Source organism: Cannabis sativa, chromosome 6 (genome assembly GCF_029168945.1).
Source record: "Cannabis sativa cultivar Pink pepper isolate KNU-18-1 chromosome 6, ASM2916894v1, whole genome shotgun sequence".
NCBI classification, from domain to species: Eukaryota; Viridiplantae; Streptophyta; class Magnoliopsida; order Rosales; family Cannabaceae; genus Cannabis; species Cannabis sativa.
The window spans coordinates 66,568,914-66,585,362 of NC_083606.1; the positions used below are offsets into that span (position 1 = coordinate 66,568,914).

The window sequence follows — 16,449 nt, forward strand, 5'->3', positions numbered from 1 at the left end:
GATTATGTAAGAGGAATAAGAAAAAGAACAATACGTGTCGTGAAATAAAGAAAAGAAAGAAAAGAAAAAGTAAAAGAGAAAAGGAAAAAAAATAAAAGAAAAAGAAAAAGAAAAGAATTTTTATTTTTATTTATTTAGAATAATTTTTAAATATTTAAGTAATTAAAGTTAGGGCTTTTTTCATAAATGTACAACAAAAACAAAATAATTACAAAAAATGTGCAAAAAAAAATTATTTTAAAAATTTATACATTTTGAAAACTTATTACATGAAACCATACATTTTTAATATGTTTATTAAACCTCAAAATAAACAATTTCGTAAAATTAATTAAACAGTTTTATAAAAATAAACAAGTTAAATTATTTTTTTATTAAAAAATAAATGTTTATTATCTATTTTAGTATGAATTATTATAATTTAATAAGATTTTTTTTAATAAAATACAAATATCAAAATTATAAACATTAATGTATATAAATATAAATCAATACTTAAAATTATTAAAAATAAACATGACACGTAGAGTGATATAATAAACATATGTGAATATTATTATTTTGTTTATTAAAGTAGTATGTTTAATAAATAGAAAATAAAATAAACATATATATACAAAGTATTTTATATTATTAGTACGTTTATTATAATTGTAAACATAAAAACAGACATAGTCAATTTATACTATACTAAAATAAGTATATTTTCTTTCTATTGTTTTTATATATTGATTATTTTCTAATGAGTTAGTGAACGAGTTTTTTATTGAAGTATAATTCTTACATCAAAAAATAAATAAACAAACATAACTTTATAAATTCCAAAAATTATTTAATTAAAAAAAATAAACACGACACAATTAATAAACAAAGAAAAAGATAAAGATAAACAATTTTTTATATATATATTATTTATTTTCTAAAAAATTACTAAAAAAAAAATAAACATAACACACGTAGAGTGATATATAAACTTATGTGAATATTATTATTTTGTTTATTAAATTATTATGTTTAATTAATAGAAAATAAAATAAATACATATATAAAATATTTTATATTATTAGTATGTTTATTATAATTGTAAACATAAAAATAAACATAGTCAATAAACACATATATAAAATGTTTTATATTATTAGTATGTTTATTATAATTGTAAACATAAAAATAAACATAACCAATATTACCATATATATACTAATCAATAATTATTACCATATATATATTATAATAAAAATTGAAAAAAAGTTTTTAATTATATATAAAAGTGTATGAGAAAATGATAATAAGTTTTTTTTGCACATATTTTGTAATTAATTAAAATAATGTATACAAAATTGTAAAATGCCCTTAAAGTTACAGTTGCTCAAAAAGAAAAGTATAACACATGTACATAGTGACAATCCATATAGTATTTAATGTTGAAAAACTAACAATAATTAAATATGCAAACCAAATTAAAACTTTACATATTTTATCTCAATTAAAAAATGAAATTATCACATATAACATTTTTTGACTTTTTTTTTTTCTTTTTAACTTTATAGTTTGAATTGCTCTAGTAGTTTATTTGTATGTTGCTATAAGAATTTTAGTTGCGATTTATGTTACCCCAATAATTGCTACGCGAGTTATGAATTTCAGTAAAAATACAAAAAACAAAAAAAAACTATTTTAAAGTCGAATGTAAAAATGAGCAAAAAACCTAAAAAAAAAAAGAGAGGTAAAGCTTAGTTGTGCTGATTTTTGTTCCAATTTTAGTACTTTATTTACATTGCATATTGATGCTAATCATGCGTTTTGCCTAATCAATATTAATTAGACTTACGATAAGAGGTGTGCTTTTGCAATAATATTGGGCTAGGGAGATGATGATCATCTACAAACTACAAACCACAATCACAACCAACTAATGCATCAACTTCACAAAACCATTATTGATCAATTTTATTTTTTTGTTTTCTCTTTCAAAAAAATCATTGGTTATTGTTCTCTGCAATACTGTTAACAACTTTCAAAATAAACTAAAGTGTTAGACAAGTTTGAAACTTTAATGATTATGAATATATTTATTGCAGCAAGCGAAGAATTTATTTACTTTTTCTTTTTGTCTTTTAGTTCACTAGATCTTATAAATATATACCATACATAGCTTCATAAGGCATAAGAAATCAAACATATCGTACTATTAATTCGTGTGAACTTTTGTTATTATTTAAGTTGGTTGCCCGGCAATTCCTTGATTCATTTGGTGAGTATATCTAATTATTTGGTCAAATTATTTTAGTATTCTTACTTAAAACATATAACTAATATTTTTGATTAATTTGGCAGTTGTGTTTATTAGATTGAAATGGAGACTACTCTGTTAGGGTTTATAAAACACTTAAAATATATATATAAATCACAGATCTAAACATATTCATAAAGTGCTTTAATATAGAAAACCCTAAATCATAAATCTATAAAACCTTTGTTAAATTAAAGAAGAATATGATGATAAAAGATCAGCGGAAGCACTAACCTGAAGCCATTGTTGGAGATTGCAGAGAAGGTTTTGATCTTCCAAGAATACACTAATTTTCTAGAGTATTTTCTCTGATGGGGAAGGAGAGAATACAGAAACCCTAGTGTTTCTTGGGGACCATTACCTATTTATAGAATCATCTTAGAATAACTCTTGGGTATTTATAATTTGGCCCCTCAACAAATTATAAATTAGCTTATGGTATCTACACATTAATTCCATGACACTTTAATACCCTTTTGATACCCATAACATAATTGGTCACTTAATTTTGTATCACACTTTATAATAGCATATACATTATACATATGTGCCCACTTAGGATTTTTAATCCAACAATCTCCCACTTGGGCAACATATGTTACCTGATAAATGTATAACCTTATGAGCTCAAAATTTGCTATTATGTAAAGGTATTCACAACAATCTCGTCCATCAACTATACCCATATAGGATCAAAGCGATTTTCGTCATATCAATCATGACTAAACCCATCAATGGTCACATATACAAATATAGCCAAATGACATAGATCAATCATGGATGTGTAGCATGGAAATTACACGCAATGTGAACCGAACATGCCTATTTCCAACTGGTCCTCCTTAAACCAAAGTGAGGTCAAACTTAAACATAACAAAACAGAGTGAATAAACTGAAAACTTTATTTCTGATCAGAAAATAACCAAATACATAAATGTCTTAAACAAACATAAAGCAAAGAGAATACAAACTCCCACTAAATCATGATATCCTCAAGCAATACTACACCCATATGAGCAGTGTGCTCATGAAAGACCTTGGGTGGTAATCCTTTTGTGAGCGGATCCGCTATCATGGAGTTTGTCCCAATATGCTCTATGGAAATCTGTCCACTCTGCACTCTTTCTTTCACAACTAGGAACTTTATGTCAATATGCTTTGACTTGGATGAGCTCCTATTGTTGTTGGAATACAGCACTGCTGATTTATTGTCACAAAATATCTTAAGTGGTCTTTCAACATTCTCCAAAACACGCAGCCTAGTGACAAAGTTTCTCACCATATTCCCCGATTTGATGCCTCATAACACGCTACGAATTCTGCCGCCATGGTGGAAGAAGCTACAAGTGTCCGTTTGACACTTTTCCAGATATAGCTCCTCCACTAACAAGAAAATGTAGCCCGATGTAGACCTTCGTTATCTTGGCATCCGGCGAAATCGAATCGAATACCCTACGACCTCCAAATGATCCGATTTCCCGTATGTGAGCATGTAATCTTTTGTTCTCCGAAGATACCTCATAACCCTCTTGGCCGCTATCCAATGGTCCATACCGTGGTTGCTTAAATATCCGCCTAACATCCCAACAATGTACGCAATATCCGGACGCGTACATACTCGAAGATACATTAGACTCCCTACAACCGATGCATAGGGAATCTTTTTCATTTCCCGAATTTCAAGGTCGCTTTTAGGGCATTGTCTAAGATCGAATTTGTCTCCTTTAGCAACGGGGGTATCACACGGTCTACAATCTTGCATGCCAAATCTTTTGAGTACTTTATCGATATAGCTCTTTTGTGATAATCCAAGAATACCCCGAGAACGATCTCGACGTATTTGAATTCCTAATACAAAAGAGGCGTCACCAAGATCTTTCATCTCAAATTGCTTAGATAAAAATCTCTTGGTTTCGTGCAATAAGCCTATATCATTAGTAGCAAGCAATATGTCATCGACATATAGAACCGTAAATATGTATTTACTCCCATCGAACTTGTGATATACACAATCATCAATAATATTCATCTCAAAACCAAATGAGATAATTACTTGATGAAACTTGTGATACCACTGACGAGAAGCTTGCTTGAGTCCATAGATGGATTTCTTTAATTTGCAAACCATATTCTTTGGGTCACCAACCACAAAGTTTTCTCGGTTGCTCCATATAAATTGTCTCATCAATGTCGCCATTGAGAAACGCCGTTTTAACATCCATCCGATGTAACTCAAGGTCAAAATGAGCAACAAGTGCCAATATTATCCTAAAAGAGTCTTTCGATGAAACCGAGAGAAAGTCTCTGTATAATCAATGCCTTGTTTCGAGTATAGCCTTTTGCTACAAGACGTGCCTTAAATCTCACCACATTACCATATTCATCCTTCTTGGTTTTAAGTATCCACTTACAACCAATTGGTTTTACACCTTTCCGGTAATGGGACAACTTCCCAAACTTTATTGTCTTGCATAGACTTATTCTCTTCATCCATGGCATTAATCCACTTTTGAGAGTTAGAACTTTTCATGGCCTGATGCAAGTTGATTGGATCATCTTCCATCATTCCAATTTCATCCTCATGTTCTTGAAGAAATACAAAATAGTCATCTGAAATAGCATTTCTTCTCTCTCTTGTGGACCTCCTTAATGGCTCTTGTTCTTGAGGGTGTTGAATTTGTTCTTCTCGGAACAATAGCCTCATTTAGATTTGGGAGTTGTTCAACATTATCTTGTTGAGGTACCGGATTCATTTCTTGATCAATGACAGTGTGGAAGCCTCGAACATTGTCTAAAATGATAGTAGGAACCGAGTTTGAATTCAATTCCTCCTCAAAAACCATGTCTCTAACCTTATTTCTCCCCCCAAATTCAACATCCTCAAAAAATGTTGCGGTTCCCGTCTCAAATATATTTCGACGATTGGGATCATAAAACTTATAGCCCCTAGATCGCTCGTAATAACCAATAAAGTAGCTGCTAACTGTTTTGGAGTCCAATTTATTTTCATGTGGCCTATAAGGCCTTGCCTCAGCTGGACATCCCCAAATGTGGAAATGCTTTAGACTAGGCTTTCGACCTGTCCAAAGCTCATAAGGTGTTTTTGCAATCGCTTTACTTGGTACTCTATTCGGAATGTAAGCCGCCGTCTTTAATGCTTCTCCCCGTAGGACTCGGGTAAGGTAGAATGAGCGATCATGCTCCTTACCATATCCTTAAGAGTCCTATTTCGTCTCTCAAAGAACACCATTCATGCTAGGTGATCCTGGCATGGTGTACTGTGGGACAATACCACATTCCTCTAGGAATTTAGCAAATGGTCCTGGACGTTGTTCACCTGAGCCATCATATCTACCGTAGTACTCACCACCACGATCAGATTTGACGTTCTTAATCCTTTTGTTGAGTTGATTCTCAACTTCAGCTTTGTAAGCTTTGAACACGTCCACAGACTGAGATTTTTCATGAATGAGATATAGGTACCCATAACGTGAGTAATCGTCTATGAATGATATAAAATATTGTTGACCATTCCAAGATGCCGTAGGGAATGGCCCACAAATATCTGTGTGAATCAATTCTAAGACTTCTGAAGCTCTATTGGCACCTAATCTCTTAGTTTTGGTCTGTTTTCCCTTGATACAATCTACGCAGACATTGAAATCTGTGAAGTCAAGAGACTCTAAAATGTCATCAGACACAAGACGCTCAATTCTACCTCTTGAGATATGACCTAAGCGTTTATGCCATAATGACGCTGAATTTTCTTTATTTAATTTGCGTTTAGTACCTCGTGATTCCACATGCAAGGTTTCATTATAGGATGCAATTGTTTCTAACAAATAAAGATTGTCATAAGTATTCAAATAACCAGTTCCAATAATATTTGAATTTAAAGACAAAGTAAACTGATTGTTTCCAAATGAACAACAATATCCAAATTTGTCCAACAAAGAAACAAACTAAATTCCGTCTAAAAGACGGCACAACAAAAGTGTCTTTCAAATCCAAATAAGAACCAGCTCCTAATAACAATACGAAATGCCCAATTGCTTCCACTTCCACCGATTGACCATCGCCCACAAAGATGTATCTTTCACCATCACTTGGCTTTCGTAGCTCGTGCAACCCCGCATAGAAACACTTATGTGAGTAGTAGCACCGTAATCTATCCACCAAGTGTTTCTAGGTACTGAAACTAAATTAACCTCAGAACAGACCAAAGCAAGATTATTACCTTTCTTTACACGCCATGCGTGATATTTGGCACAATCTTTCTTCACATGTCCAGGTTGGTCACAAAAGAAACAACCTTTAGAATCTTGTTGTTGTTTCTTTTGAACTGGACCCTTAGCAGCTTCATTCTCAAATTTCCTTTTCTTGCCCTTATCCTTAGGGGTAGTGGCCAAATGAGCACTTTCGGTTTTGTCTTTTTTTAACCTTTCTTCCTCTTGCACACAATGAGAAATAAGCTCGTTGAGAGTCCATTTCTCCTTTTGACAGTTGTAACTAATTTTAAATTGGTTAAACTGTGGAGGAAGCGTTAACAAAACCATGAGTACAAGTACATCATCTGAAAGCTCAATCTTAAGTGTCCTTAATCTTGAGACAATATGATGCATTTCCATAATGTACTCCCTTACATTTCCTTGACCCTTATACTTCATGTTCATTAAAGAACCAAGAAGTGTTGTCATTTCAACCTTATCGTTTTTAGCAAAACGTTCCTCAATTTGTTCAAGGAAATTCTTAGCCATAGTAACCCCTTCGGATTCGGTGCCCCAAAAGGCTTCTGGAATGCTGTGTTTCATAATCATTAGACTCATGCGATTTGAACGATCCCACCTCTCAAATTCCCTTTTATCATCATGGGAACTTTCCTTAGCGAGAGGTGCAGGTTGTTCATTCCTTAGTGCATGGTCCAAATCCATACATCCCAGAACTATAAGTAGGTTCCTTTTCCAATCCTTGAAATTGGTCCCATTAAGCATAGGAATAGAATTAATGTTAGCAGATATTGAGGCAGCAGAAGATGAACTAGCTGAATATAGAACAAATAAAACAAGCTCACATTAATATGCATAATTAAACAATAAATTCAAAAATTGGTTAATCCCATCTCAAGATACCAAACACACATTAATATCAAGTCTTTGGACAGTAATATTAACTGTAAGCGGTACTCTTGGTGTAGCAATCAAATATTGACAATAAAACTGTGTCAAACAATAGATTAATCTTTGGACTAACGTATTGCTCACACAAAATACCTTATAATTGTCACACATTTATCGCCACAGGTATGTTTGATATCTAGCAAAATATTCACTTACCTTTGGGCTAGTTAATATAAGCATCAATTACAAACACACAACCATCCTAACATTTAAATAAATTAATCTACACAAAAGAGATCACTTTGGTGACATATTGTTTCAATTAATTTACTTAAAATATTAGTCATAACCAACACCAAAAAATGAATTTTATTGTTTGAACCAAAGTATATAATAATACCAATATATAAATCTAAACATATTATTTTATGAGGTAAATAATAATATACAGCAACTATAATTAAATCTAAAGCCAGCCCAATTAATAATAAGCAATATTCATATTTGTACAAAAACACAATCATCATTATATATATAATATAAACTGAAGCCTGAAGTCGTATATTGAACAGATAAAGCATAACAAATAAAGACTGAACAGACAAAAGGTATATGTCTTCACATTGGGTTGGGCTTTTATACAATTAAGATATTGATATGCGAATGATATATATATTCATTTATCTGAAGCCACGAGTAAAAAAGAAAAAATTTTATAACCAAAAAACCATATAAAGCATTCGGCTGGGCTTTAATCCGATTAGGATAATCAAGCATATATATATATGAATCCACACAATAATCGACAACTCAAGCCAATGAAATTAAAACTAAAGTGATAAACCCAAAATCATTTATATATATATGCCAAGTATATACAGACTACATCAACACATAATTTTAACATATATATATAATTGAAACTAAAACATTGCAGCGCAATATTATGTATTCAAAGAAAAATCAAAACCCTAATTTTCAAAATCCCCAAATTTCATAAACAATATCATGAGATCTTCAATTAATTCAACAAAGGTGGCTCTGATACCACTTGTTAGGGTTTATAAAACACTTAAAATATATATAAATCACAGATCTAAACATATTCATAAAGTGCTTTAATATAGAAAACCCTAAATCATAAATCTATAAAACCTTTGTTAAATTAAAGAAGAATATGATGATAAAAGATCAGCGGAAGCACTAACCTGAAGCCATTGTTGGAGATTGCAGAGAAGGTTTTGATCTTCCAAGAATACACTAATTTTCTAGAGTATTTTCTCTGATGGGGAAGGAGAGAATACAGAAACCCTAGTGTTTCTTGGGGACCATTACCTATTTATAGAATCATCTTAGAATAACTCTTGGGTATTTATAATTTGGCCCCTCAACAAATTATAAATTAGCTTATGGTATCTACACATTAATTCCATGACACTTTAATACCCTTTTGATACCCATAACATAATTGGTCACTTAATTTTGTATCACACTTTATAATAGCATATACATTATACATATGTGCCCACTTAGGATTTTTAATCCAACATACTCAACACTACTTTTGTCCCCAAAAACATGTTTTGTTGGTAAAGGATAGTGACATTGGTAATAACCAAATTAGTTGTCAAATATGCGAGTCTTCTGTTGCAGCTCCATTTTATGTATGTCATACATGTAAATACTATGTTCACAAGTCTTGTGTAATTAAGCAACTTAATCACCCTTTTCATCCTCGTCACCCTCTATCTCTTATCCGAAGAGGTACTTATTGCGATTCTTGTGGCCAATACCACTATAACAGTTTCATGTTTAGTTGTGTTGAATGTAATTTTGATTTGGATGCGGATTGTGCCTTGATGTCAAACTCCATAATAACATGTCCTGAAGGTCAAAATTGCATCCAACATTCTACTCATCCCCACTTGCTACTACTTGTTGATACAACCGATGCTATTTACAAAAACATTCATGTTAGATGCTTTGCATGTCAAACTAAAGATTCACCATCAGATGGTGGAGTTTATTATGGTTGCAATAGATGTGAGTATTTTCTTCATAAACAATGCATTGACCAACTCCCACAACAAATGCAAACATCCCTCCATCCTAATCACGGTTGTCTCTCTCTTCGTTTTAAAAGGTACTATATTGGTAAATGTTTTCTTTGTAAAAACAAAGACCCCAGAGCCTTTTATTTCCAATGTCCTCAATGTGATTTTCAATTGTGTATGGATTGCAAAGTTATCAGAGTTTTAAATTATAAATATCATGAGCATCCTCTTTCCTTTGTCAAGAACATGTCCTCTGCATTTGAAATTGAACAATGCAATGTTTACGACACTTGTTTTAAGACATCAGTCATGTCCAATTCTAAAGAATTCCAAAAAACTGAGTCCTTCAAATTCTGGTGTTGTGATTGTGATTTCAAGCTTCATTTATTATGTGGTCCACTACCTTCTACTATAAAGCATGAAAGTCATGTGCACTCCTTACTTCTTGTTGATTCCTTCATTGAAGATTGTTCTGGTGAATATTATTGTGATATCTGTGAAACTGAAAGAAATCCACGAATTTGCGTATACTATTGTGGCGAGTGCAAATATATTGCTCATGTGCATTGCGTGATTTCTGAGGTATGCCATAGTATATATTTTTTTAATTCTTTCTATATTAGGTGAAAGATACTTACAATGTGTTTATTTGTTTTATTTTATTTGAATTCTTTTTTGCTTTCATATAAATTTTAAATGAATAAATAATTGGAGAATTTACATCTAATACTTTTAATTGAATTTAATTTACAATTATGTCTTCGCTTTTTTTTTTTTCTTTTTTTTAAGGTTTCCTTAACATTTACAAACTTTCATTGCCCCTCTCTCTCTCTTATATTTTTTTCTCGCTTTTTGTTAAATTTAAAAATAATTTTTGGTCACGTCGTTACTCAGTTGATTTTAAAAAAATATATAATTGTGATCTACTCTTTAAAGTAAACATTTCAAGATGTAAGAAGTATTTTTTTTCACCATTTCCAAGAAAAAAATGACCATTTAATTACTAATATAGTGATAAGTTACTCTTTTATAACTTGTTTAAATCTTAATCATCATCCATTTTATAAATTTGTTAATTAAATTAATTTATATTATACAATAACTAATTATCTTTCAAAATAACAAAAAGATATATAAAAAAATTTATATATTAAAATTGTAGCTTGTTATATTACATGATAATTCATCAGTTTCTGAAATAATTTTTAAGCTTATTTAAATGTATTTCAATTTATAAGTTATCATAATATAATTCAAAAATAACTAATTAAATACTAAAAAGTATACAAATAAGTTTAAGTTTTAAAAGTAAACAAAATATATATAAAACATTATATGATATAAAAATATTTTTTTTTATGTAAAAATAATTAATTGGTTTGTTACTTCTAATATTATTATACTATTACCCTCAAACATATTAAATCATAATTATAACATTTCTTTTGTTTTCTTGACAAATAATTTTTTTTTTTTTGTTTTCTTTGATACAAATAAACTAAGAATATGTTATATGTGATTTCTTTTTTAAAACTTTAAACATAGAAATTAAAATACTTTATTTTTTTTAATTTTTTAAAAAATAAAAAAAATGTGTCTTGTAATTGATCTATTTATTTTTTTTTAAAAAAAAACAAAATAAAAATTGTGTTTTTATTCTTTAATTCAAGTGGAGATATAAGAGCAGACCCAACAATTTATCAACTTTATTCACTATAAGAAATGTCACTTTTACCAGCACAGTTCACTACTGCGCTGGTTTACTTATACCAGTGCATTTGGCAAACTGCATTGGCAAAGAGGTCAAAGTTTTACCAGCGTACATTTGCAGTGGCTAAAATCTAACTTTTACCAGCGTATTTACGCGCTGGGAAAATCATTTTTTCCAGTGCTTTTCATTTTATGATGGCAAAAGTTCTAATACCAACATGGATTTGCCAACACATCATAAGTAAATTCTCTTTTACCAGCACAATACCAACTTTTGTCATCGCAAAAATGTGCTGGCAAAAGTGACATCTCTTGTAGTGATTTTTTAAAATACCTCATCAAAGCCTTATTTTTTCTATTTTAACTCACGCTTTTACATTACACCGTACATCAATTTCATTATATTTTATATTATTTCTTTCTTTATATCATTTAAATATTATATTTTATATTTAACACATTATTTTATATTTTTTACATTATTTCTTTCTCTAGATCATTTAAATATTATATTTTATAATATCTTTTATTTTATATAAACAAGAATGTTAAAAATATTAAATGGAAAAAATAGAAAGATGAGAGAGAAATTATTAAAATAATGTCTTAAGAATGAATAGTGTTTTGCAAAGTAACACTATTTATAATGTATAATTTTGAATTATTTTATCTGGCTTGATAGATCCTACTTTAATAATACACATTCTTTATATTTTTATCTTTTGAACTATTTTGAAAATATTACTGTGGGTGTTTTACTTTAAGAGAAAGTGGCGAGAGAAAAAATGAAGTGAATTTATATAAATATTAAAAAAGTACCAAATAGATTATGAGTAAAAAAATTATTAAGATAAATTTGAAAGTAATTATTATTTTTTTTTAAAAAAAAAATTTATTCTTATTTTAAACAAATTCTAAATAAAAGCAGTTTTATTAAACATATCTTTTAAAAATATATTTACTTTTCAAATTAAGAAAAAAATAACAGTTTAAATAATTATTATCAAACACACCCTAAATTTATTGCACTGAAACGAATTTTATTATATCTATAGATAATTTAAGAGAAAAATAAAGTAAAAGATTACTGAAAGGAAGCACCCCAAGTTTTACATAAGAAAATATTAGGCATGTCAAGAAAACTTGTAACCATTTAGGACTTAATTTGTGTGAATCCCTAATACAAAACCAAATTATTATAGATGTGTAATTTCTCTTTCGTCTACGATTCATTTTTTTAATTACATTAAGCTCAGTTTCTTAAGTGGTTAAACAGAATATATTTAAATTTTGGCCAAATCTATTTGAATTTATTTTTAAGTACAACTAATTAGAATGTGTATTACCTTTTGTGTGTTTTTCAAATTGTTAATATGTAATTGAGAAAAATAACCAAATTCTTCTTAAAGGATAAAATTATAGTAGTAACTTTTTATTATAATAATGTGTATTATTTGAATGTGTTTAGATTATAAATGTATTGAATGGGGACCTTAAAGATGTGAAGCTAAAGGCCTTGGGAGATGATTTTTGGAAATTATCTGAAGAAACAGATTATGGTGGATGGGCAGAGATAGAGCAGGGCACATCTCTTTTGACCTTGAAAGATTTAATACTTCAATTCAGAGAATATGATGAGCTATCTTATTTTAAAGGCTCTTTTACATGGGATGAGGAAAATAAGGAAGAAAAAGAAGTGAGTAAAATGACCACTCAACTAGAGACTGATGATGCAAAAATTGACGAGGTTCTAACATTCTCTAGTTTTACTGAAAATGAGTTCATGTCATTTATTTTTGATGAGTTTCTTAAGAGCTATAGCGAAAGGAAGATGAAAATAAAAGCTAGTGATCTAGCACTGAAAACTATTGATTTTGAAGGTTATTCCATACCTTTAGATTTGGTCCCTGTTTTTAAAAATTTGCTTCACAAACATGGAGATATTGGCAGTCGTAGCCGTTATTCAAAGGCATTCAAAAGCGTGTGCTATTTCTTGATATGTAAAGTGATGAAGGAGATGCATATTACTTTGGTGATAGACATCACTAAAGAGCTTCTTAAATATTGGTATCACCACATCAAATTTGTAGAGTGTCACACCATCTTTGAACTGGGATTTGTCAAGGCAAGTCTAGAGGAGATCACGAGAGATTTCTTCTATCTCCAACTAAAGCAAATGCTTGAAACTGATATCCGAACAATAATGAACAAAAGGATAGCTCACATACAAAAGAAGATGGCTCACATAGAAAAGAAGATGGCAGAGTATGAAAAATTTTGTGAGTCAACTTCCAAAATGAAGTTCATGAATGAGGGATTCAACAAAGTGGAGCAACTTAAATGGAAGATGGCAGGCCAAGTGGGTAATAATATTGATAGCACATCTTCAAAATACTTCAAGTAGTTGTGGGTAATATTCTTTTAAGCTCTTTGCACAAAACACTCTTTTGTTTTACCTGTTGTTTATAAATGACTTTTATATATATATGATTACACAAAAAATAGAACATTTGTACGATTAATTAATTTCATTTTTACTGATTTTCAGCACTCCCACCACCAATTGTGACGTTGTTATACATCCTTTGCTCTTACCTAAGTAAGTTTACAACGTTGTGCGCTGGTGAGCTTCTCATGGATGCATTGGGCTAAACTAAAACTTTTGTTGAAAGCCTGATTGAGTTGTACCTTAATGGAAACTATACTTTTTGCTTCATTGAAACATTCCTCAATTATTATTATTTATTTTTTTCGATCTTGTGAATTTTAGTATGCGTGGGTGGATCTTATAATTATGATTTAGTCGTAGATGCCCTTGTCGAATGGTCGTACATGTTCCTCTTAAGACCATTAGTGAGTTTGTTTTTGGGGAACTGCTCCTTCTGTGGTGAGTTGTATTTTTGGAATTAAATGACATTACAATACTGAATCTATGACCTATATATAGAAATATTTACAAAGGCAACAAGAGCTCAAATAGCTCAATAAATAAACTAACCAACCTAATAGAATAACCACTAACGATGTAGAACTAACTGAAGCATAAATGTATATAAATTCTGTTATCCTCTTAAGATGGATTGTATATGTTGTATACAGATATTTTGGCAATGTGAGAAGTAAGGGTGGTAGAGGGAAGAGGTTTGGTGAATGCATTAGTGAGTTGTAAGGTGATATTGATAAGGATTAGCCGAATGGTATTGTTCTTGAATCCCCGATGAAATGACAATCTTGCTCAATATGTTTAATACATTCGTGGAAGGTGAGACTGTTGACTATGTTGATAGCTAATTGATTGTCACAATAGATAAAGGCTGAAGCATCTTACTGTATTTGAAAATCAGTGAGCAAATATTGTAACCATGTAAGCTCACTACTTGAGGCAGCCAGCGCATGATACTCAGCCTCAGTAGAGTTCTTTGAGATTTTTCGTTGCTTCTTGGTCCGCCATGAGACGAGACAGTCACCAAAGAACACACAAAAACCTATGGTGGAACGCCTAGTAGTTGGGCAAGAGGCCCAATCGAAGTATGAGAATCCACAAAGATGCAATGAAGATGATGTAGAGTAAAGGAGGCCTTGACCAGGACTTCCTTTTAAGTAACGAATCAAATGGTGAACTGCCTGCAAATGTGGTGTACGAGGTTTCAACATGAACTGGCTGAGGTTGTGAACGACGTATGTGATGTCAGATCTTGATAAAGTAAGGTAAAGGAGTTGACCAATGAGTTGACGATGTGGTGAAGGATCATCGGGAGGTTCTCCTTGTTCATCATCCAGTTGGATACGAGGATCTATTAGGGTCTTGGCAGGCTTACTGCTTGTATATCCTGTATCTTCTAGGAGTTGAATCGTGTATTTTCATCGAGATAAGAACAACCCTTCTATTGATCGCGCTATTTTAAAGGCTAAGAAGTATTTGAGAGGACCAAGGGCTTTGTGTTTGAACTTTGAATTGAGTGAGTCTTGTAGTTCATGGAGCAGAGATGTGTTTAATAAAGTAATGATTATGTCGTCGACGTACACTAGAAAGAAGAGCTATGAAAGTGTCATTTGAACCCTTTGTCAATAGAGTGTAGTTAGCTTGGGATTGGTGAAATCCATCTTGAAGAAGTGCATTCGAGAGTTTACGGTACCATTTTCTTGAAGATTGTTTGAGACCATAAATCGATTTGTGCAGCTTGCATACAAGTTGTGTATATGTAGTAGTAGAGGAAGGAAGTGTCATGAAGACTTCCTCATGGAGATCACCATTGAGGAAGGAATTGTTCACATTAAGTTGGAAAATAGGTCATCGCTTAATTGTTGATATGGAAAGTAGTAGCTTGGCGGTAACCATCTTTTATGAGAAAGTATCAAAGAAATCTAATTCTTCTTGTTGATCAGTGTAGCCTTGTACAATGAGGGGAGCTTCTTAACTCTTGACAGATCTCTCACTTCTCACTGTTATACTTGACTTTATAGACCCAACGACAACCAATTGCTCTCTTCTTTTGAGGAAGGGGCACTACAGTCCAAGTCTTGTTGTTGGGCAAAGCTAGAAGTTTGTCACTACTACAAAAATAAGCTGTAGTGATCCACATGACGAGAGACTCTAAAGATGCTTACTGATCTTTCAATATGGGTGACTGAAAAAGTAATATTTAGTGACCCTTTAGCGCGGGTCACTAAAACTTATTAGAGATTCTCACTGAACGTCACTATAGAATTTTAGAGTACCACACTGTTAGACTCTAAAGATAATAGCCACCCTCCCAATGTGTCGCTAAATATATTTTTAAAATTATATTTCACATGTATTTTTTTTAAAAATATTCTACTTATATAATTTAAATGGGTATAATTATTATTACTTTTTTTTTAGCCTGAAATTAAAATAATTACTACAATTATATTTTTTCTACTTTTAAAACAATAAAATTTAAATTTTAGTAGAATTTTATAGATCAATATAATCAAAAAAAGGCATAAAATGCGCAATATCTAATACATATCAAAATATCTAATACATAATATTCAACAAATAATACACATTTTGAACAAAAAATCATAAAATTAACCCAAATTACCCATAACAGTATAAAAAAAGGTGAGTACGGACCCACATTATACACAAAATTCCATAACTGTATATAAATAAAAATAAGAAATAATATAGTCAAATCTCATTCCAAATATTATTAAGCCTCTCCCTCCACGAACCACCAACCGCCAGCGAATATAAACTGCCACGAATCGCCAACCACGCATCTACAAACTACCAACAACAACCATC

At 30.8% G+C, this 16,449-nt stretch overlaps 2 protein-coding genes across 3 annotated transcripts; one reads left to right on the forward strand and one right to left on the reverse strand.

Moving 5' to 3' along the window:
• Positions 1 to 2,185: 2,185 nt before the first annotated feature.
• On the forward strand, positions 2,186 to 14,114 carry LOC115724591 (uncharacterized). 2 transcript variants are annotated; one of them, XM_061117457.1, is made up of 4 exons: positions 2,186 to 2,258; positions 8,944 to 10,046; positions 12,643 to 13,584; positions 13,723 to 14,114. In XM_061117457.1, exons 2-3 carry the CDS (start codon positions 9,219 to 9,221, stop codon positions 13,576 to 13,578), a joined length of 1,764 nt encoding a protein of 587 aa, XP_060973440.1. In that variant the 5' UTR covers positions 2,186 to 2,258; positions 8,944 to 9,218; the 3' UTR covers positions 13,579 to 13,584; positions 13,723 to 14,114. The 2 variants fall into 2 exon arrangements, with proteins under 2 accessions (XP_060973440.1, XP_060973441.1); XM_061117458.1 differs by lacking the exon at positions 2,186 to 2,258 and having other exon boundaries at positions 9,110 to 10,046; positions 12,643 to 14,114.
• A 384-nt stretch (positions 14,115 to 14,498) lies between these two features.
• On the reverse strand, positions 14,499 to 15,402 carry LOC115695435 (uncharacterized mitochondrial protein AtMg00810-like). Its single transcript, XM_030622500.2, has 2 exons — positions 15,234 to 15,402; positions 14,499 to 15,013 (listed from the first exon to the last, which is right to left on the reverse strand). The coding sequence occupies exons 1-2, from the start codon at positions 15,400 to 15,402 to the stop codon at positions 14,499 to 14,501; spliced, it is 684 nt and encodes a 227-aa protein (XP_030478360.2).
• Positions 15,403 to 16,449: the final 1,047 nt, after the last annotated feature.

Coding starts and splice junctions, on each gene's coding strand:
- LOC115695435 (XM_030622500.2), bottom strand. CDS start 15,402: ATGACACTTCCTTCCTCTACTACTACATATACACAACTTGTATGCAAG. Junction 15,014..15,233: donor CTACACTCTATTGACAAAGG/GTTCAAATGACA, acceptor TTCAACTCCTAG/AAGATACAGGATATACAAGC.
- LOC115724591 (XM_061117457.1), top strand. CDS start 9,219: ATGTTTAGTTGTGTTGAATGTAATTTTGATTTGGATGCGGATTGTGCC. Junction 10,047..12,642: donor TGCATTGCGTGATTTCTGAG/GTATGCCATAGT, acceptor GAATGTGTTTAG/ATTATAAATGTATTGAATGG.